The sequence below is a fragment of the Nerophis ophidion genome, linkage group LG01 (assembly GCF_033978795.1).
Source record: "Nerophis ophidion isolate RoL-2023_Sa linkage group LG01, RoL_Noph_v1.0, whole genome shotgun sequence".
Lineage (NCBI taxonomy): Eukaryota > Metazoa > Chordata > Actinopteri > Syngnathiformes > Syngnathidae > Nerophis > Nerophis ophidion.
The window spans coordinates 60191361-60214219 of NC_084611.1; the positions used below are offsets into that span (position 1 = coordinate 60191361).

Consider the following 22859-nt stretch of genomic DNA (forward strand, 5'->3'; position numbering starts at 1 on the left):
TCATATAAGCGTTTAGTGAGAGTGTTTGAACTTGATGGCCAAATTATTTGGTGGCATTTTTACACTTGTACTTGCCTAAATCTTTCATTTGGGACATGTCCTGATCAACCTTGACCTGGACTCCAGCTCTCAAGAGTGCCTGATCAAAGACATTAAAGTGGAGTCATTTAATCGAGGTGACAACATGCTTCTGGGAATCTCATTACACACCTCTTCAGCAACCTTCTTCCAATCAAGCTTATACAAAAATATGATGAAGAAAATAGACTGCATCAACACACAAACAGTAAGTCCTGTCCAAAATCCTGTAAAGAAATAACAGAAGCGTTGAGCAAACCGTAATAGCAAAACTTTAGGGGCCTGATCTACTAAAATACAAATTACAAGCGCCACGGTTGTACAATCACTAACATTGTGCATAATTTGTGCATGCCGCAATAATCAAATATGTATTTTGCATATATGCCAGCTGTGACCATGTAGACACTCATTTGTGTAGTGTTTCGTCATGTTGACATACAGCACACACATATAATATGAACCACCTTTTTTGGTCTATACTGAAGCATAATTAATACAACAGAACCTACATTTAGCATGCTGAAGGTGCACTCTAGGAGGCACTGCCGGGGTGAGATGGTATGTCTGGAACGATCCAGATGCAACAAAATACATATTCAAAATTTTAACAGATATTTCTTATATGACAAAATGAACACCATTTGAACAAATGAGAGCAGACACCAAAACAAATAGAAATTATTGTGTTTTAATCAACTCACGTCGTTCAGCAGATATAAAATTCTAAAATGATATTGCTGAATAGATGATATGTCATGTTTTTTTTCTGACAACCCCAATATGATGACATAAAAACAGACAGAATACAAACCCCATTTCCATTAGAGTTGGGAAATTGCGTTAGATGTAAATATAAACGGAATACAATGATTTGCAAATCATTTTCAACCCATATCCAGTTGAATGCACTGCAAAGACCAGACATTTGATGTTCAAACTCGTAACCTTTTTTTTTTGTTTTTGCAAATAATAATTACCTTAGAACAAAGCAAAGCTCTCAATTTACCGGTCGATCTACGTTCCCATCCTCACCTATGGTCATGAGCTTTGGGTCATGACCGAAAGGATAAGATCACGGGTACAAGCGGCCGAAATGAGTTTTCTCCGCCGGGTGGCGGGGCTCTCCCTTAGAGATAGGGTGAGAAGCTCTGCCATCCGGGAGGAGCTCAACGTAAAGCCGCTGCTCCTCCACATCGAGAGGAGCCAGATGAAGTGGTTCGGGCATCTGGTCAGGATGCCACCCGAACACCTCCCTAGGGATGTGTTTAGGGCACGTCCAGCTGGTAGGAGGCCACGGGGAAGACCCAGGACACGTTGGAAAGACTATGTCTCCCGGCTGGCCTGGGAACGCCTCGGGATCCCCCGGGAAGAGCTAGACGAAGTGGCTGGAATTAGGGAAGTCTGGGCTTCCCTGCTTAGGCTGCTGCCCCCGCGACCCGACCTCGGATAAGCGGAAGATGATGGATGGATGGATGGATAATTACCTTAGAATTTCATGGCTGCAACACGTGCCGAAGTAATTGGGAAAGGGCACGTTCACCACTGTGTTACATCACATTTCTTTTAACACCACTCAATAAACGTTTGGGAACTGACGAAACCAAGTGTTGAAGCTTTGAAAGTGGAATTCTTTCCCATTCTTGCTTGATGTACAGCTTAAGTTGTTCAACAGTCCGGGTCTTGTCGTCGTATTTTACGCTTCAATATGCGCCACACATTTTCGATGGGAGACAGGTCTGGACTGCAGGCGGGCCAGGAAAGTACCGGCACTCTTTTACTACGAAGCCACACTGTTGTAACATGTGGCTTGGCATTGTTTTGCTGAAATAAGCAGGGGCGTCCATGATAACGTTAATTGGATGACAACATATGCAGCTCTAAAACCTGTATGGACCATTCAGCATTAATGGTGCCTACACAAATGTGTAAGTTACCCATGCCTTGGGCACTAATACACCCCCATACCATCACAGTTGCTGGCTTTTGAACTTTGCGCCTATAACAATCCGGATGGTTATTTTCCTCTTTGTTCCGGAGGACACCACGTCCACAGTTTCCGAATATAATTTGAAATGTGGACTCATCAGACCACAGAACACTTTTCCACTTTGCATCAGTCCATCTTAGATGAGCTCGGGCCCAGCGAAGCCGGCGGCGTTCCTCGTTGTTGTTGATAAATGGCATTCACTTTGCACAGAAGAGTTTTAACTTGCATTTACAGATGTAGCGACCAACTGTAGTTACTGACAGTGGTTTTCTGAAGTTTTCCTGAGCCCATGTGGTGATATCCTTTACACACTGATGTCGGTTTTTGATGCAGTACCACCTGAGGGATCAAAGGACCGTAATAGCATCGCTTACGTGCAGTGATTTCACCTGAACCTCTGAAGCTTTTGATAATTTTACGGACCTTAGATGGTAAAATCCCTAAATTCCTTGCAATAGCTCGTTGAGAAATATTGTTCTAAAACTGTTCAAAAATTTGCTTACAAATTGGTGACCCTCGCCCCATCCTTGTTTGTGAATTACTTAGCATTCCATGGAAACTGCTTATACCAAATCATGGCACCCAGCCTGCACAACAGTGGGATGTTCCAAATAGGTGTTTGATGAGCATTCCTCAACTTTATCAGTATTTATTGCCACCTTTCTCAACTTCTTTGTCACGAGTTGCTGGCATCAAATTCTAAAGATAATGATTATTTGCAAAAACTTTTTTTTTAATCAGTTTTAACATCAAATATGTTGTCTTTGTAGTATATTCAACCTAATATGGGTTAAAAATGATTTGTAAATCATTGTATTCCGTTAATATTTACATCTAACACAATTTCCCAACTCATATGGAAACGGGGTTTGTATTTTCTTTCTTCACTGTCAGGATCATGGACAGACAGCGGCCAAACAGCGACCAGAGAACAGTTTTAGTCTTGACAAATCAGAGCTAAATGATTATATTTGCATTTCCTACTCCTATGGTTTTGGCCTTTCTGATAATTAACAGATATTTTGCATTTACAATACATGTAGAAAAACATGCTGAATGGATTGAGCTCCTTAGTTTGCTAATTTGAGAGATGCAATCTTCTGAGCATGAGTTTAGTAAGTCTGGCATGCTATCAAGTTTGTACATATTTTAATATACGCAAACCATTAGTAGACAGGGCCTTACATTGGAATGGTTACATCTTACCTATGATGCCCATTCCTGCTGCAAACATTAAGGACACACCGATGGGAAGGCCAATGATGTAGTATCCCACCAGATTACATGCAGCGCCAATCTTTTGTTTCCCCGCTCCTCGAATGGCACCTCCACTCACTCCCTGCAGTGATCAGTGCAGGGTTACTCTGGGCTCACTTCCAATGTTTCAAATGTATCGCAGGAGTGTGTTTCTCACCGCAACAGCATCAGCGAGATGCATGAAGCTGAGAATCATCACTACATCAGCAACCCTTTTCAAAATTTCTCTGGAAAAAAATTTAACATAAAAACGTAACAAAAAAAACAACAAAAACACTTGGAGAGCACAGGCCCTAATTCTCAATAGTAAAAAAGTGCTCAATCTATACCAGACCTGGGCAAATTAAGGATCGGGGGCCACATGCGTTAAACTCAGACGAGGTGGAGCGTTTCCACAAAGTGTTTCCAGAGCGGCCAGCCTGAAACGTGGGTGTCAGGGACAGACGCGGAACAAAGTTCTAAAGCTTAGTGATGTATCAGACTGTAGGTGTTTTTTTTTTTTACCCTTCACATTCATATTTTGCTGTTTGTTGCATTTTTATTGCGTTTCACTTGATTGTAAAATATGTAGATCGAGAGGAGGTGTGATGTTCATATGTTGTCAATATTCAGTGTTTTATCGTTCATAGCTAATATTGTAAATCACACATTTTTTATTTTATTTATACATTCTGGGTGTCTCATTCAGTAAAAAAAAATTAAATTCCATTCCGTTTTTTAAGGTGGTCTGTCATAACGTTTTTAGCATTTAATCAGACATTATTGTGAGGTTTTGTATTCATGTTCCTAAAATAAGATATACCAGCCCGAGACAGGTTTTTTTCTCTAAATTTAGCCCGAGTCAAAATAATTGCCCAGGCCTGATCTCGACAGTGATCCGACCAGCCGAAAAACGTAATCCCTATCAAAATGTGCTCATAACTTTTTGAGCTATCTATAAAAAAATTAATAAACGGTGTGAAGCCTCTTGTCAGTCTCCACTGTCTTAGTACTTGTGGCGCCGCTCGCATACACACACGAAAGTAGAGGCTCATAATGTAAACCTAAAGTAGAAAATAAATTATCCGAATCAGGCACATAATTTAATCAATTGTTCCTTATCCCATTTCTGATATTTCCTTAAAGTTTTGTAAAAAAATAAAAACCCAACAACATAAAATTAAGTTTTGAGGAATGTAGCTAGCTAACTAACTCACAAAAAACAAGTATCCAATTGTATTGACTTGCATTTAATGTCTTAGAGATAAGCGCGCTAATATACACAGTATTAGCACACCAAAACTTAGGTTGGACTCGCCGTAAATTTGACTCGGTGTAAAATGCCTCCGTCGCTGCTTCCCTCTGGCAACAGTCCTTTCTCAACCTTGTTACAAAGTATACTGCCTCTCAATCAGGAGTGTCCAATCTTTTTTCTTCTGCGAGTGGAACCTCGATTTTTTGATTTACGGAACACAGACCACATAAAAATATGCTTTAGTGTACGAACCTTGTCTCTATTCTTTTTGTGCCTACAGAGCAGTCATTTTGTGCCCGACTGAACATCCATTGTGGCCGGTCTGATTGATCACCGGTGCTCATTCAGTCAGCACAGTGCTGCTCTTATCTACTGTACTACTTTGTGTGCTTTTTAAGTGGTTTTGTTTAAACATTTATACAACCTTTTTATAGGTTTGCGAGCTCATTATAAGACTCAAAGAAAAAAGTGGACAACCAATGTGTGGTTTGGAACATTCAACAATATCCACAGCATCGTTGAATTCCCCCCGCTGCAGACAAAGAAAATTAACCAACAAGGTCAATTGGATTTACTTTTTTATTCCCTAATCACCCTAACCTGGCTGTTAAAGTAAAGGACTTTTGTGATTTAGTGTTAGTGACTGTGTGTGTGTGTAGGCAAGGCGGCTGCGTAAGTAGGACAGTTCAGCTAGTTTAGTTTTTTTTTTACCCTTGACATTAAATGGAAAGTTGACCCATCACCCCCTTGTTACGTCTGTTTGATATACAGTACAGTAAAGGGCTTTATATTGTGTTCAAAATGTACTAACTTTTAAGGTTTATATTGCTTCACATGAGTAATTCTGCCTCGATATAAACATTTTTTCTATTTATAAACCCTATTTAAGAACCAAGTTTATAAATCAGTTTCCTATGTACTTTTACCAAAAGCATAATTGCCGAAAGCTACTAATTTTTGTAATATTTATTCTCATAGTTCCTTGACACAAGTGGAGGAGTTCAAGCACCTAGTAATCTTGTTCACGAGTGAGGGAAGAGTGGATCGTGAGATCGACAGGCGGACCGGTGCGGCGTCTTAAGTAATGCGGACGTTGTACCGATCCGTTGTGGTGAAGGAGCTGAGCCGGAAGGCAAAGCTCTCAATTTACCAGTCGATCTACGTTCCCATCCTCACCTATGGTCATGAGCTTTGGGTCATGACCGAAAGGATTAGATCACGAGTACAAGTGGCCGAAATGAGCTTACTCCGCCATGTGGCGGGGCTCTCCCTTAGAGATAGGGGTGAGAAGCTCTGCCATCCGGGAGGAACTCAAAGTAAAGCCTCTGCTCCTCCACATCGAGAGGAGCCAGATGAGGTGGTTCGGGCATCTGGTCAGAATGCCACCCGAACGCCATAACTCTTTTTTCGTCCAACTGATAAGAGGCCACGGGGAAGAGCCAGGACATGGTGGGAAGACTATGTCTCCCGGCTCGCCTGGGAACGCCTCGGGATCCCCCGGAGAGCTAGACGAACACGTCCAACTGATAAGAGGCCACGGGGAAGACCCAGGACATGGTGGGAAGACTATGTCTCCCGGCTCGCCTGGGAACGCCTCGGGATCCCCCGGAGAGCTAGACGAAGTGGCTGGGGAGAGGGAAGTCTGGGCTTCCCTGCATAGGCTGCTGCCCCCGTGACCCGACCTCGGATAAGCGGAAGAAGATGGATGGATGGATGGATGGATGGATAGTTCATCCCAATCCACACAAAAAGAATAAACCTGTTTAGCTCGTTTTCCCAGAACACTGAAAAAATTTTGGTATCCACAACTCCATCCATCCATTTTCTACTGCTTGTCTCTTTTAGGGTCGCGGGGAGCCTATCTTAGCTGCATTTGGGCGGAAGGCGGGGTACACCCTGGACAAGTCATCACCGCAGGGCCAAAACAGATAGTGCAACAAGAAAAGCCCAATGTGTTTAATGCCTTTTAATTTATATTTTAACCTTGTAAAATTGTACTTTGAGAGCAATAGGAAACATGTGTTTATTATGTTGCAAGATTTTCTGTTAAAATAAAGCTAATATTGACATTTTTATTAGCTCCCTTTATTTGGAAAAGTATCGATATGCATTTTGGTATCGGTACCACATTATTGGTATCGAGAAAACCCTACTTTTCACTTATATCTGTCAGTAGATTCGATAAGGAAGCGCTAAAAACTACAACATGGCTGAGGAAGAGAAGACGCAGTCGAAGTGTAGGCACGTATATAGGACATTCCACAAAACGGTGCATCCTAAAGAGAGGGTCAGAAAGCAGCTTGAAAAAGGTCTGTAAAACATAATCTATGACCAAAGAGCCATCATTACATGTTATGTAAACCACAACAACGTGTTTTAAATGTAAAAAAAAAATCGTAATATGACCCATATAAATTGTACTTTTATTAGAAAGCAGATGGACACAATTAATCGGATTAAAAACCTAACCGGAATAAAAATGCTTCATGTAAACACGCCATTTCGAATATTTTGACCGGATCACACACATTCGGCTCATAATTTAATTTGGATAGAGACGGGTGGTTAATGCCGATAGTTATTCGGATTGGAGCACGTCAATACAGATGCCTCTGTGGGTGAACCATGTCCCAGTGTATGAACAATTCACTAATTTTCTTCTTAGTTGGTTCACGTCGGTTGAATATTAAGTTAGTGAATTACTGCCACCCTTTGGATGTGGTTATATTATTTTTTAAATAAATAACAATACCAAAATAAAAAGTATCTCTTCACCCTGCCTGGGCTATGTACATTAACCTCACATCAAGCTATGTAAACACATCTCTGTCAACACCACTTGCTGTAACTCCTGTACTTTTACCCATGGTACATTTTTTCAAAGAACTTTGCCACCCCTTTAACACATTTCTTATTATTTCTGCTGGGTTTGTTGCTTGTTTTCTACAGTTGATTACATATCCTAGAAAAATGAAAATTTTCCTGAAAATGGTCTTTTCTTGTATGGATGTTGTGATTACTTTTATATCTTTTAACTTTGTCTGCATATGTGATAGTTCGTCCTACTTCAATTTTATGGATTTCCTGGTTCTTGTGTTTTGATTCCACAACCCTTATAAGCTGCTGAATGATTTTGCCCACATTTACAACATTTAACCGTGACATTGCATCCACATTCCCCATATTGGCGTTCTCCTTTACACCTTCCACAACGTTGTTTAGCTCTGTACATTCTCGTTATATGTCCATATCTTTGACAATTATAACATCTGGTCGGCAGTAACATAAAGTCTATCATAATCGCTCCCAAAACTTAGCAAAATGTGTCTTGGCAGTCCTTCTTCCTCGAAACGTAGGAACAACGGGATTCCTGTCACCACTTCCTCTAGTTCCTCTTATTTCACCCACAATCTTGCTTTATCTCAATTCCATCCATCCATCCATTTCCCACCGCTTATCCCTTCCGTGGCCGCGGGGGGTGCTGGAGCGTATCTCAGCTGAATTTGGGCGAAAGGCGTAGTACACCCTGAACAGGTCTCCACTTCATCGCATGGCTTTCTATCAGTTCCTTTAGAAAAAAGATTCACTGCTCTCTTTCTTTGCTCTGCATTTTTACATTTTATCAGCAGATTTCCATCTCTTCTAACTTTCACAATTTCAACTTGTCCTACTTCCTTCTTCACATTTAGTGTCACAGGGCTTTGTGTTGAAAAACCTACATCTTCAAATTTTAGTATGACTTTGTCCTTGTCCCTGTAATGTTCTTCCTGGTATCTCCTGGCACATTTTCCTCATGAACTCTTTTCATATTTGTTTTTCTCTGGTAACTTCCTTCAGCTTTTCTTCCACTCTCCACTTGAGTCCAATCCGTTCAACCTCTTTTACCAACACCCCACCACTATCCCTTGGAATCTCGATCCTCCCAAAAATAATCTTCCCGGGTTGAAGCATCAGCGGCATTCATTTACAAAACCCAAAACCAGTGAAGTTGGCACGTTGTGTAATTCGTAAATAAAAACAGTAAAATAGAATGATTTGCAAATCATTTTCAAGTTATATGTTTACATATATATATATACACACATATATATATATATATATATATATATATATATATATATATATATATATATATAAACTGCAAAGACAAGATATTTAATGTTCAAATTGAGAATTAAAAAAAAAAAATCATTAACGTAAAATTCAATGGCAGCAACACATTGCAAAAAATGTTGGCACAGGGGCCTGATTTGATTTTCAACACTGTGTGTTACATGGCCTTTCCTTTTAACAACACTTAGTTAACGTTTGGGAACTGAGACGACCAATTTTTGAAGCTTTTCAGGTGCAATTGTTTGTCGTTTAACAGTCCGGGGTCTCTGTTGTTGTATTTAAGGCTTCATATTGCGCCACACATTTTCAATGGGAGACAGGTCTGGACTACAGGCAGGTCAGTCTAGTTTATGCACTCTATTAGTATGAAGAAACACTGTTCTAACACGCCCTGAATGTGGTTTGGCATTGTCTTGCTGAAATAAGTAGGGGCGTCCAGGATAACGTTGCTTGGATGGCAACATGTTGCTCCAAAACTGTATGTACCTTTCAGCATTAATGGTGTCTTCACAGATGCATAAGTTACCCATGCCTTGGGCACTAATACACCCCCATACCATCACAGATGCTAGCTTTTGAACTTTGCGCCTACAACAATCCGGATGGTTATTTTCCTCTTTTTCCGCAGGACACAACGTCCACAGTTTTCAAACATTTTTTGAAACATGCACTCATCTGACTGGAGAACACTTATACTTTTCATCAGTCCATCTTAGATGAGCTCCGGGCCAGCAAAGCCGGTGGCGTTTCTGGGTGTTGTTGATAAATGGCTTTCGTGTTGCATAGTAGAGTTTTAACTTGCACTTAGGGATGAAGCGACAAACTGTGGTTTTCTGAAGTGTTCCTGAGCCTATGTGTTGATATCCTTTACACACTGATTTTGGTGTTTGATGCAGTACCGGCTGAGGGATTATAGGTCACGGGCATTCAATGTTGGTTTTCAGCCTTGCTGCTTACGTGTAGTGATTTTTAATTTTCCTATCTATCAATCTATCTACTATCAATCTATCTTTCTATCTCCCCATCCATCCATTCATCTCAAGATTCTCTGAACCTTTTGATGATAATACGGACCGTAGATGGTGAAATCCCTAAATTCCTTGCAATAGCTGGTTGGGAATTTTTCTCTTAAACAATGTGCTTTGTTCACAAAGTGGTAACCCTTGCCCCCTCTTTGTTTGTAAATGACTGAGCATTTCATGGAAGCTGCTTTTATACCCAATCATGGCACCCACCTGTTTCCAATTAGCCTGTTCACCAGTGGGATTTTCCAAATAGGTGTTTGATGAGCATTCCACAACTGCCTGTCTTTTTTGCCACTTGTGCCAGCTTTTTGGAAACATGTTGCAGGCATGAAATTCCAAATGAGCTAAAGTTTGCAAAAAATAACGTTTTCGAGTTTTATCGTTAAGTATCTTGTTGTTGCAGTGTATTCAATTGAAAATAGGTTGAAAAGGATTTGAAAATCATTGTATTCTAGTTTTATTTACGATTTACAGAACGTGCCAACTTCACTGGTTTTGGGTTTTATAATTTGTGTGCCAGTGAAAGCCTTAGGGATCTGCCATTTTGATGATATCATATCCTGTGCAGTACATGACACATGGGGCATAACCATTTTGGAGAGGCGGAGCCCCGACCTCATATCCTGTTTATGCAGTCTATTACTCAGTCGCCACTTCTCAGTGCTTCAGCGTGTTTCTTTTCCCGCCGTTCACCAAGCTTTACAATCAGTTCAGTTTCAGCATCACATATTTGCAGTTGTTTCATAACAGCACGTCCGAAAAGGAGTAGGAAGAATTAGAGCTTATTTATTCCTACCCCTTTTCATATCATAGCAATTTTATTCCATTTCCTCGTTCTCTGTTTTTAACAGAACAGTGAATAAATAATGTAGCATATGTAACTAAACAAATATTTGTCATGTCCTGGTGATCATGTTTTGTTTAGTTGTTTCAGTTTACTTCAAGACTCCATTAGTTCCTGTTTTTTCACTCCATTGTTATGTTTTCATGCCAACCCATTAGTTTTCACCTGTCCCAAAGTCACACACCTGTTTTCACTAATCATGTACCTATTATTTAAACCTAAAGTTGCCAGGAAGTCAGCCTGGCAACTTTACCTCTGTTCACTTCATGCCATGCTACCTCTGATACTGTCCATTGTATTGCTTTTTGCCATGCCACGTAAGTTTTTTTTTTTTATCGAGTTTTGTTTCGTGTTCATAGTTTCTGCCTTTGTGCACGTTTTTGTTTTATTAGCCACATTTTTGTAGTTCCGCCTTGTGCGTGCCTTTTGTTCTTTTTTTTTTAATACTAATAAATAAGTACGTCCCTACCTTCACGCCTTGCCCGCGCCAACTTTCCTTTGCCTTCCAGGGAAAAAAACCCCAAAGTCCACACATTGACAATATTAATTACATAAATAATCATAACATTGCCACTACTTCCTAGTTTATCTTGTTATATTCTTATTTTACTGTTAAATCTTTATTCCAGATGTTGTTTTTTTTAATTCTTATTGTAATATTTTTCTATTTTGTTTCCATTTATACCCCCAATTTTTACTTTTTAAATTGATCTCAACTTTGTACACTGCTGCTGGAATTTTAATTTTGCTGAAGGAACTCTCCTGAAGGAATCAATAAAGTACTATCTATCTATCTATCTATCTATCTATCTATCTAATTATTATCTAAAAAAAAGGTTCAAGATTTTCATCACAAATGTTCTTCTTTGTGAACACTTGTAGTTTGGAACAGTCTTTTGAACTGAATCACATTGGTGCTTTGTTTTATTTATTTGCTTAATCCATTCCATGCTTGAATCTGAAGGTTTTAAGTGTTGTACACACATATAAATGTTGTAAATTACATTTGCCTCTAAGGTTATATTTATCCTCTTTAGTTGGGAAGAATTGTTATATGTTCTTGGGTAGCAGGTTATAGTTTGCCTTGTACATAATTTAAGATGTTTGCAAATACATACAAAAAATCATTGAATTTCAATATTTGATTCAATAAAAAAAAGGGTTTGTATTAGGGGTGTGGGAAAAAATCGATTCAAATACAAATCGAATCGTTGTGCGATTCAGAATCGATTCTCATTTTTAAAAAATTGATTTTTTATTTATTTTTAAATTCCTTTTTTTTTTTTATCAATCCAGCAAACCACTACACAGCAATATCATAACAATGCAATCATATTCCAAAACCAAACCTGACCCAGCAACACTCAAAACTGCAATAAACAGAGCAATTGAGAAGACACAAACATCACAGAACAAACCAAAAGTAGTGAAACAAAAATGAATATTATCAACAGTATCAATATTATTTATAATTTCAGCATAGCAGTGATTAAAAATCCCTCATTGGCATTATCATTAGACATTTATGAAAATAAAAAAAAAGTGTCACAGTGGCTTACACTTGCATCGCATCTCATAAGCTTGACAACACAATGTGTTCAATATTTTCACAAAGATAAAATAAGTCCTATTTTTGGTTCGTTTAATAGTTAAAACAAATTTACATTATTGCAATCTGTTGATAAAACATTGTTCTTTACAATTATAAAAGCTTTAAAAAAAAAAAAATCTATTACTCTGCCAGCAGACTGGGATAGATCCTGCTGAAATCCTATTTATTGAATGAATACAGAATAGTTTTGAATTGGAAAAATATCGTTTTTGAATCGAGAATCGAATCGAAAAAATCGATATATTATCGAAACGTGACCTCAAGAATCGATATTGAATCGAATCGTGGGACACCCAAAGATCCACAGCCCTAGTTTGTATGTTCTCTATATCCAACATTATGTATTATTCTAATTGATCTTTTGTGTAACACTGTTAGTGAATGAAGGGCACATTTGTAGTTGTTTCGTCATATTTTTACACAATAACTTAGATATGGTAACACAAGCGAGCAGTAGAGAATATGAAGAGATTTTTGATCCAGAATATATTTTGCTTTTTTCATTATTGACGTGTTTTTTGCGACTTCATGTTGTAGATTTTTTACTTGAGGTTTCTAATCCACTTGATCATCTATTATTACACCCAAAATTGTGTTTTCTTTTGCCCTTTCAATTTTTACTCTGTCTATTTGTATTTGTGTATGACTTTCTCTTCTACTGTTACTAATTAACATTATTTTAGTTTTACTGAGATTCAAAGACCATCTGCAAATAATACTAACTAGTCTTTTGTAACTTTTCAAATGTTTTTTAAATAAAGATAGAACAATTTTGGTCCAAGTATAGATCTCTAAGGTACACCACAAGATATTTTCGGCTCTGGGAATGTGTGTTCGCCTATCTTCACGCATTGCTTCCTGTTAAGTAGCTTCTTACCCAGTTCAAGACCAACCCTCTGATTTTGTTGTTGATGAATATATTGTGATTGTGTCAAATGATTTTGTTAAATCCATAAACACTGCGACAGCACATTTTTGCTATCTATTACAGTGGTAATTTCTTCCGTTATTTTGGGCGAATGTGGAAATACTGTCAAAGCGCTTTGGGCTCCTTAAAAAGGGGTACAAAACCGCTATACAAGTACAACCCACTTACAATTTAATGTCAATGAGCAGATATACATCAAATATCTGTGTGAAGTTGGCCCCCACTCCACACAAACCTCTGTTGAAATAGTCTCATTCGTTTGTTCTGGTTTGTGCAGTTGAAATGGTTGTTTGTGCTGTTTTTGTTTCTGAGTTAATACATATTCCTTTATAAGTCAATCAAAGGTCACCCAGGTCCACGTTCTCTAAATTCCAAATTACTGTAAACCCTAATAGTCTCAATCATTTGTGCTTCTTTGTGCTGGTCTGTTCTGCAAAAAGTTTTGTTCTAACTATTATAGTTTTTAACTTAACGTTTTATGTTGTTTTTAATGTTCTTATCGAGTCATTAAGTTATTACATATAAACAGTCCTTAACTAGGTCAAAACCTCCCCAAACCAGTCCCAATCATTTGTGCCGGTTTGTGCAGTTGAAATGGTTGTTTGTGCTGCTTTAGCTTTTGAGTTATTAAAGATTATTTTATACGTCAAAGGTCACCCTCCCAAGTTCTCCAAACTAAGTCCAAATGAAGGCAAAATATGTTTGTGCTACGTTTGTGCAGAAAAAGATATTGATAGGCGTGCTTTTGTTTTTGACACATTACAGTTTCAAATTTCCAGAAGTGACGTCATTGTTGAACCTGGCCTTCCCGGGGTTCCTCAAACTAGACAAAAAAAAATCTAAAATTAAGCCAATACAGTCTTATTTGTTTGTGCTACATTTGTGCTGGTGTGTGCAGTTAAAATGATACATTGTGCTGCCACAGATTATGAATTATTAACGATGAACAATTTAGTGAGTGACATCACGAACACACCATAACTCTCTGTTTTTTAACAAAACAGTCTAATTTGTGATCCAAACAATAATCCAATACTCTCATTTGTTGGTGCTATTTTTTTTTTTTTGCCATTGAAACTATTGATTGCGCTGGTATACTTTATGAAATATTAACATAAAAAATTTAAGAAGTGACATCATAAGCAATTTTCTGTTTTCGAACAAAAGTCTAATTTGTGGTCTGAATAATAATACAATTGTCTATTTTTTGTGCTAGTTTGTGCAGTCCAAATCCTTGATTTTGCTGCTCTACTTTATGAATTATTAACATTAACAATTTAGGATTTGGTGTCATGAGCGAAACGGAATTCTCAGTTTTTGACCAAAACAGTCTAATTTGTGATTAAAAAGATAACAAAATAGTCTTGTTTGTTTGTGCTACGTTTTTGCTGGTTTTTGCCGCTGAGTTTATTGATTGTGCTGCTAATTTAGGAGTTCTTATTGCGTTTCAAATGAGCATCATGAACTATGCTTCACTGCCTCTGGGGGGCGGTAGACAGACTGGTACGCCTGAAGAATATAAAGTTTTAATGGAGCTTTTGCAACTTTTACTTTTCCAGCTCAGTAAATACGATCCTTAAAATTGTGCCTGTGGCCAATGTAAGCATGTTTAAACGCTTAAGTTGTATACAAAAGTTGAATGCAAAATGCTATTGCAGAAATGCAAGGTTAATTAGTCTCAACTAAACTCATCCGACCTAAATACAAGTAAATTTGCAAATTAATGAATATGGGTATACTATACCTATGCATGTAATACATAGTACATAGAACATAAGCGCTTTTCAACTTGCATTGCACTTGCAATTACTGTAAGGTTTGCAGATACCGGTATCCATTTTCTAATGATTTAAACAAGGCCCCATTTTGGGTCTAGCACTTGGTAGTAAAATATATTGCAGCAATAAATTAATTGATGCTAATTGTATTTATTTCGTCTTTATTTTTTTGGAGCACCAAACAGCACACAGGAATGAGACTACTTCAACAGGGTGTTTCGAGGGTAGGAGGACCAATTTCACACAGGTATTCCAAATTTATCCAACCAATCTACAAGACGAAATTAAATATGATTGGATTTTGTTTCTGACAACACATTAATTCCGTTTTCATTCGTCGACACTCATTTATTAAGGGGAAGAGTGTGTGTGTCTGTGTGTGTGCGGACTTGCTTGATTTAGCGGGGGGAGAATAATGAGGGAAGACGATACGAGTGTATCGTCTCTTTTTCAGCGGATTTCTCCGCTACTGACGATAATTTTTTCAACTTCTAATTACAGTATATATTACTATTAATTTTGTGAGAAAATAAAATGCACTCTCAACTTCAAAATATTTAATTTGATGGGGAAAACATTGATTTGAGGGTGCTGTGCCCCCTCTTGACCCTATGTAGAGCTGGCTTTGGTTCATAAAAAGGGATCCAAGCACATACAGCACATTACATGGCCTGTAGCATATAGTGGTGTTGCATTGGCTGGTTCTGAGACAGGATCGATTGCTTCAATCTCAATTTACCAGAAATTAGTCTTACATTATGAAGCAGCCAATTTTTCTCCACTGAATTTTTATCTCATGAACTTTTTTTTATACAATTTTTATAATAAACTCAACATTAAAACACAAAATGTTAAACACTGTTTTTTAACCAATGGAATTGTATACACTAAATTTAAAAACACTGATCAATTATATCATGCGCATTTTACCACCACATGTTTTTTTCACTGAAATTGTCAGCATCATTTAATGTAAAAAAAATTCAGTTCACAAAATTCAAATGCAAAAAATTCACTTACATCAATTCAGTGTCTATAAAAGCTTTCATTATAAAGACACACATTAACCTCAATTAATACTCAATTCTCTCTCTCTCTTTCTCTCCACGCTCTTCTACGCATAAAGTCTTTGCTTTGGATGTGTTCATTTCCTCCTGTGGGGTGCATGCCAAAAACATTTGCGGGCAGCAAGGTTAACACATTTTTTTTTTAAATCATTGCAGCAACATGGTTGTTAACATTTTTGAGAGAACCAAAGTGATTCTAGTGTGTGCGCACACGTTGACGGTTCAGCTTTCCTTATTCTTGCATTGTTTTCATAAGGAGATTATTATAAATCCATTACGCTCGTGTTGTTTTTTTTTATACACATCGTGTCTTCAAAGTGTATATTCGTTTACTAAAATAGTGACTTTTGCCGAGGGTGGAACCAAGTATTCATATTTACATTGTTTCTAATGGGGAACTCCGCTTCACTATACAAACTTTTTGATTTACACTGTGTTCAAGAACCAATTAAATCGCAAATCGAGGGTCCACTGTACTTGACTAGATTCCTACTCCTAAAAAACAACACAGATTATACAAAAGGCACATATTGAAAGATATGGCACTGCAAATAACTGGATTGTACATTGTACACAAAACACAAGATAGATATTTTTTTACAAGTTGTAACTTACTCTTCTGTGGTGAAAATGTATCCAATGACATTCCTGCAAAGGCTGAGACTAGCTCCCACGAAACAGGCCATTATGACTGTAATGGGGAAAAGACATAGTTTCCAAAATGGAAAAAAAGGTCCACTGAAGTGGAAGGCATGTGGTATGCAGATTAACAACAAAACAATTTTATTACCATTACACAGTGTCTTGGTAGTTATCATGTTGTCAAAAGATTCATTAGGTGGTGTTTGCATGTCCTTCCCTTAGGCTTTTCTACCAAAAGTTCAAAAATCTTAAATACATGGAACCTTTATTTACAGGAACTACAAACTCCTGTAGAAGTTTATGGTTTGTATTTCCACCGTATTTCACAGTTCTGGTTAGACCTACTCAGTGGTATGAGTGTCCGCCCTGAGATTGGTAGGTTGTGAGTTCAAACCCCGGCCGAGTCATACCAAAGACTATAAAAATGGGACTCATTCCTTTCCTGCTTTGCACTTAGTATCAAGGGGTGGAATTGGGGGTTAAATCACCAAAATGATTCCTGGGCGCAGCACCGCTGCTGCCCACTGCTCCCTTAACCTCCCAGGAGGTGTTCAAGGGTGATGGGTCAAATGCAGAGAATAATTTCACCACACCAAGAGTGTGTGTGACAATCATTGGTACTTTAACTTTACTTTTACCTTTAGTTTATACAAATCAGTCTGATGACGAATGGAGTAGTAGTATAGCAATTCTATTTTAAATAATACAATGGATGCGATTATGTCATATCTTTTTCTATTCTTTTCAATTCTATGCTCTGAGAGTTTAGTATAACTGCAAATTGTAGGACATTAAACGTTTCTACTATTGAGGTACCATTATTCTTTTAAAATAAATGTCTTACGTGTAAATATGTCTCTTACATGCACAGATGATAGGAACTTTGCAAGACAGTTGGGCCTGTTCAATGTTTCCTGCACCAAGAGCATTCCCCACTCGAACACTGGCAGCAGCAGACAATCCAAGTGGGAACTGCAAGTATAACAAAAATTTCGGTGCTTTGGAGTTATTTAGGATTCGGTGAACGAGAATCATTGACTATAGATCAGATAAAGTAGAGTTACCATAAAAGCTACAGTTTCCAGCTGATATATTATAGCTTGAGCTCCTAGCTCTGCCTCACTAATTAAACCAGCAAGGATCCCTCCCACTTCAAACATCCACCACTCAAGACAAAGCATGAGCATGCTTGGTATGGCCAGTTTGACAAAGGGCCCCCACTCTTGAAGACAGTCCAGTGACCAACCTGTGGAACAAAGAAGGTTTTTAAAAACCCAACATACCCTCTCATGCAGTTTAGTACAGTGGTACCTCGAGATATGAGCGCCCCATCTTAAGAGTCTTTTGGCCTGAGCTGCTAATTGTTAGGCTTTAGGTAATGAGCACCAATTCAGGTTATGAGCATCCCCACCACTGGTTGGCACGGAATAAATAGATTCATTTCAATAGGCAACGCAAAACACACAAACGTTTATCTAGGTACAAGCTGGATCATAGAAGGCAATAGACGCGTATACCAAGGTACAACTGGATTTGACTGTACTGTATGTTCAATTGCAGCAATATAATGAGTGAACACGATAATATCGCAAATAAACTAATCAATTAAGTTGAGTATTGCAACCAATTTAAACAAATAAGCGATACTTGCCGCAGTGGTCTAAACTCAAGTGTGGAGGGTGGCGTGGTTGGCGCACTTCCTGCAGGACCGGCTTCAAAACACAGCTGACAGGTGATTAGATGGCCCAGCTGGGAGTGATTATCTAATCACCTGTTGTTCTTATCAGTAGCAGCTGGGGCCAGGAGAGGGAGGTGTGGTTGGAGAAAGACACACACGCTGGAAAGCGGAGCAGAGGAGAGTGGAGTAGAGCAACAGGAGAGACGGAGGGCTGAAAATCCGAGTGAAAATCCGGCAACTCCTACATCTGGCGCCCAACGAACTGATTACCAAAAATGACAACGGCCAACCCGCCAGCAGCGTTGGAGCAGGTCTTAGCGGAGGTGGCAGTGGCCAGCCAGCAACAGATGGAGGCGGTCCGACTCCAAGTGGCCCAGCAGAGATAGATCCTGCAATCACTGGCAGATCGAGTCGGAGCAGCGACACCTACATCAGCGGCCTTGGCCATACACCGAATGACTGAGTCGGAGCATCCCCAGGTATATGTGGAGATTTGAGGCCACAGCGGTGGCATGCGCTTGGCCGGAAGAGGAATGGGGAGTGCAGCTGGGAGGCGCAGCAAACAGCGCTCAACCTACCACCGTCTTCCCAGGTGAGTTTCCGAGGCGTGAGGCGGGCGGTGCTGTACCAGACAGGGTGCTCCAGCGAGAACCACAGGCGCCGATTCCAGGCGCTACTTCTGGGCCCAGAAGATCGGTCTTTCGTGCTGGGGAAACAGTTGCGGGACGTGGCGACACGCTGGCTGCAGCCAAGGGAGGCTGACGGCAGAGTGATGGAGTTGATCCTGCTGGAGCAATTCCTGGAAGCGATCTCGGCGCGGACATTGGCATGAGTCCGCTACCACCGCCCTCAAGACCTGGCAGCAGCAGTGGCATTGGCGGAGGACCATTTGGCTGTGCACTGCGAGACGCAGAAGGGGGAGATGGCCGCGGAAGCGGCCGAACATCCAGGCTGCGTGCACCGCAGGCCGAGGTGGCCCCGCCGGTCTCATGGCCCCGGACCAGAAACCTTCCTTTTTCTTCTGGCCCACACGTCCCGGCCGCTGAGGATACTGTGTTTCCCCCGCAAACAGCTCCTCGAACGCCTGGGCAGGCGTGCTGGAGGTGAGGACAGCCCAAGCACGTGCGACGGAAATGCCCGCTTATGGAGGTCGGCAGGTGAGCCGAGTTGTCGGCCTTCAGGCGCCCTCCCTCGGGCCGGGAGAGACGTACTGAGTATCGGTAAGGATACCAGGGAGTATGCACCGAGCAATGGTTGATTCGGGCTGTGAGCAGTCCATGAACAACCAAAACCAGGTTCGACGTGAGGTTTTGAGGAAGGCCGCACTGGTGAGAATTACGTGTGTGTTGGGGATATTCACGAATACTCTATAGTGCCAGTGGAAATTTGTTTCAACGGGAAAAAATATAGTATTAAGGTGGCTGTAAGTCCGCACCTGACGTACCCCTTTATCTTGGGGACCAATTGGCCGTGGTTCCGCGAGTTGGTAAAGCAGTCCGCAGGGGTGTGTCACGGCTGGTAGGGAAACAGAGGATCTGCGCTGTTCTCAGTGGTGACGTGAGGTCATCCTACGCTGCCAAGGGGGTGGGTGGGACGGTGGGGGCTTCGTGGGAAGCCTCCCCGGCTCCCCAGCTGCACCCCATGGAAGATTTTCCACTTGAGCAATCTCTTGATGATACTCTACGCTCAGCTTGGGACCAAGTGATATCCATTAGTGGTCAGCTGGTGCTCCCGGGAATAGTGTGTGTATTCCCTTACTTAGCATTAATCAGGGACAGATTATACAGAGTGAGTCGTGACACTCAGACGGGAGAAGAAATCACCCAGTTGTTGGTGCCTAAAAGCCGTCGAGAAATGGTTTTCCAGTAGGCGCATTTTAACCCCATGGGTTTAAACACATGGGTTATGATAAGACACTTAACCGGGCAATGGTCTTTTTCTATTGGCCCGGACTGCCAGCTAGTCAATCCAGAGGCCACCCCCAGGGCGTCTTTGCGGCCATTACCACTCATGGAGGTCCCGTTTGAGAGGATTGGCATGGACCTCGCCGGACCATTTCACCCGAGCACCCGGTGATATCGTTTTGCGCTAGTCCTGGTGGATTACGCAACTAGCTATCCCAATTCAGTATCGCTGCGCTCCATCTCTGCAAAGAGTGCGGCGCAAGTGCTGTTTCAGGTCATTTCCTGAGTTGGAATTTCGAAAGAAATTCTGACTGACCAGGGCACGTCCTTTATGTCACGCACGGTGAAGGAGCTGTACGGATTATTGGGGATCAAATCCATTCGGAGCAGCGTATACCACCCGCAGACCGACGGGCTGGTAGAGCGGCTGAATAGGACGTTATAAAAATCCATGATCCGTAAATTTGTGCACAAGGACAAACCAAATCGGGATAAATTGTTGGATCCCTTGTCATTTGCAGTGCGGGAGGTTCCCCAGGCCTCACAGGGTTTTCCCCCTTTGAGTTGTTGTTTGGCAGGAAGCTGTGCGGGGTTCTGGACCTAGTTAAAGAAAGCTGAGAGGGAGTTCCAAGCCCCAGCAAAAATGAAATTCAATACGTCATGGACCTGAGAGCAAAACTCCACACTTTGGGGCACTTGTCACTTGAGAATTTGCTCAGGGCCGAGGAACGTCAGCAGCGTCTGTATAATAAGGGGACACAACTCAGACAATTTTCACCGGGATATAAAATGCTTGTGTTACTCCCAACATCCAGCTCCAAATTACTCGCAAAATGGCAAGGGCACTTCGTGGTCGCACGACGAGTGAGTTATGTTGATTATGAGGTCAGACTTTCTGACCAGGGCAGAGCAAAACAGATTTACCACCTCAACCTTCTGAAAGTATGGATGGAGGGGGAGCCTGTCTCCATGGTGACGGCGATAGAGAAGAGCAATTTTACTGGGTCTGGAGGTCCCCCGCACCTCCCCAACCCCTCTCCTGTGATAATCAGCTCATGCCTCCCCAGAGAGTGGATGTCGCCAGATTGCAGCAGCGCTTTGCTGATGTGTTCTTCCCCCCGGCTGGGCCGCAATAGCCTCATTCAGCATCACATAGAGACCAGCTCGGGCGTGACGTTGCGGTCTCGGCCCTACAGGCTCCGCGAACACAAACGCAAAGTGGTTTAGGAGGAATTAAGAACTATGCTGGAATTGGGAGTAATAGAAGAGTCACACAGTGCTTGGTGCAGCCCCATAGATTTAGTAGGGAAGAAAGATCGGTCTGTGCGGTTCTGTGTGGATTACTGCAAGGTAAACGAAGTGTCAAAATTTGATGCCTACCCAATGCCCCAGGTCGACAAGCTCCTGGATCGGCTGGGCTTGCTTGTTTTTTCAAGACACTGGATTTAACCAAGGGCTACTGGCAGATTCCTTTGTCTCCAGAGTCCAGGGAAAAATGGAAAAATTGCTATAGTCCACTCCGGAAGGACTATAGCAATTTGTGACACTTCCGTTCGGCTTGTTTGGTGTACCCGCCACATTTCAGCGCTTCATGGACCGAGTGCTGCATCCCCACGCCGCATATGCGGCCGCCTACCTGGATGACATCATCATCCAGAGTGGCAGTTGGGCGTAGCATATGCGGAGGGTGGGGACGGCGCTCGAGTCCCAGAGGTAGGCGGGGCTCACCGCCAACCTGTCGAAATGCGCGGTTGGCCGGAGGAAGGAACAGTATCTGGAGTACCAATTAGGAGGAAGGTAGGTGACGGGACAGCGGGAGAAGAAGACAGCAGGGAGACGATGACGTCGTTAGCTGTCAGCGTGTCAAATGAAAGCTTAGTATATAAGTGCGGTGTGTAATTAAACCAAAGAGATGTAGTGTGACTAAGTGTGAGACTTATCTGAGCATGGTTGCCAGAGAGTGTTGAGGGTGCTTGTTGAGATCCAGGTGGAAGTCCAATAGGGGCAAGGCAGGCTCGAGCGTCGGAGTACAGGGGGATGGTCGAGGACAGGAGCGTGGTGTCGTGGTCGGTGGGCAGGCGTGATGTTGAAGTTCAGGAAGGCAGGGGAAAATCCACAGGAGGTCCAAGGTGACGGGGCACACAACTCGACAACAAGGAAGGACGACGGGGATGTACTGACTACGAGAAGCTACGTTCTGGCGTCGGATCTCAGGTTGCGCTGGCTTTTGAAGGTTGATCGCTCATCCCGGGCAGATGTGTAAATTGCGAATTGCGCAAGGAGGCACGCCCGCAGCGGAGAGAGAGAGAGCACCTGTGGACGGGGCCCGCGGTGCGCTTTTCAGGACGCACAGCAGGAGGAGAAGCAGTAGGAGTGTGACCTATAAGTCAGTATCAGAGTGTCTCTGCGTCCAGCGGCCCTCAGGTAAATTGAGTTTGAGACCCCTGTTATAGACAATTTTAACAACTTCCAACTGCATCCACAGCTGCCATCTTCACCTATTAATTTTAAAACAAAACCCAAAACCAGTGAAATGGCATGTTCTGTAAATCAAAAATCAAAACAGAATACAATGATTTGCAAATCCTTTTCAACTTATATTCAATTGAATACACTGCGAAAACAAGACACTTAACGCTCGAACAGGTAAACTTTATTTTTTTGCAAATATTAGCTCATTGCAACATGTTTCAAAAAAGCTGGCACGAG

General features: G+C 41.2%; 1 protein-coding gene across 1 annotated transcript in view; it reads right to left on the reverse strand.

The window, feature by feature from the left end:
* Nucleotides 1-22859, reverse strand: part of LOC133557827 (multidrug and toxin extrusion protein 1-like) — a 141454-nt gene that overhangs the window by 2223 nt on the left and 116372 nt on the right. The window contains exons 9-15 of the mRNA XM_061908661.1: nt 17633-17814; nt 17432-17540; nt 16542-16617; nt 3483-3552; nt 3275-3407; nt 211-305; nt 76-139 (exon numbers count right to left, since the gene is read on the reverse strand). Coding sequence (XP_061764645.1) covers nt 76-139; nt 211-305; nt 3275-3407; nt 3483-3552; nt 16542-16617; nt 17432-17540; nt 17633-17814 — 729 coding nt within the window. The remainder of the gene's footprint in view (nt 1-75; nt 140-210; nt 306-3274; nt 3408-3482; nt 3553-16541; nt 16618-17431; nt 17541-17632; nt 17815-22859) is intronic.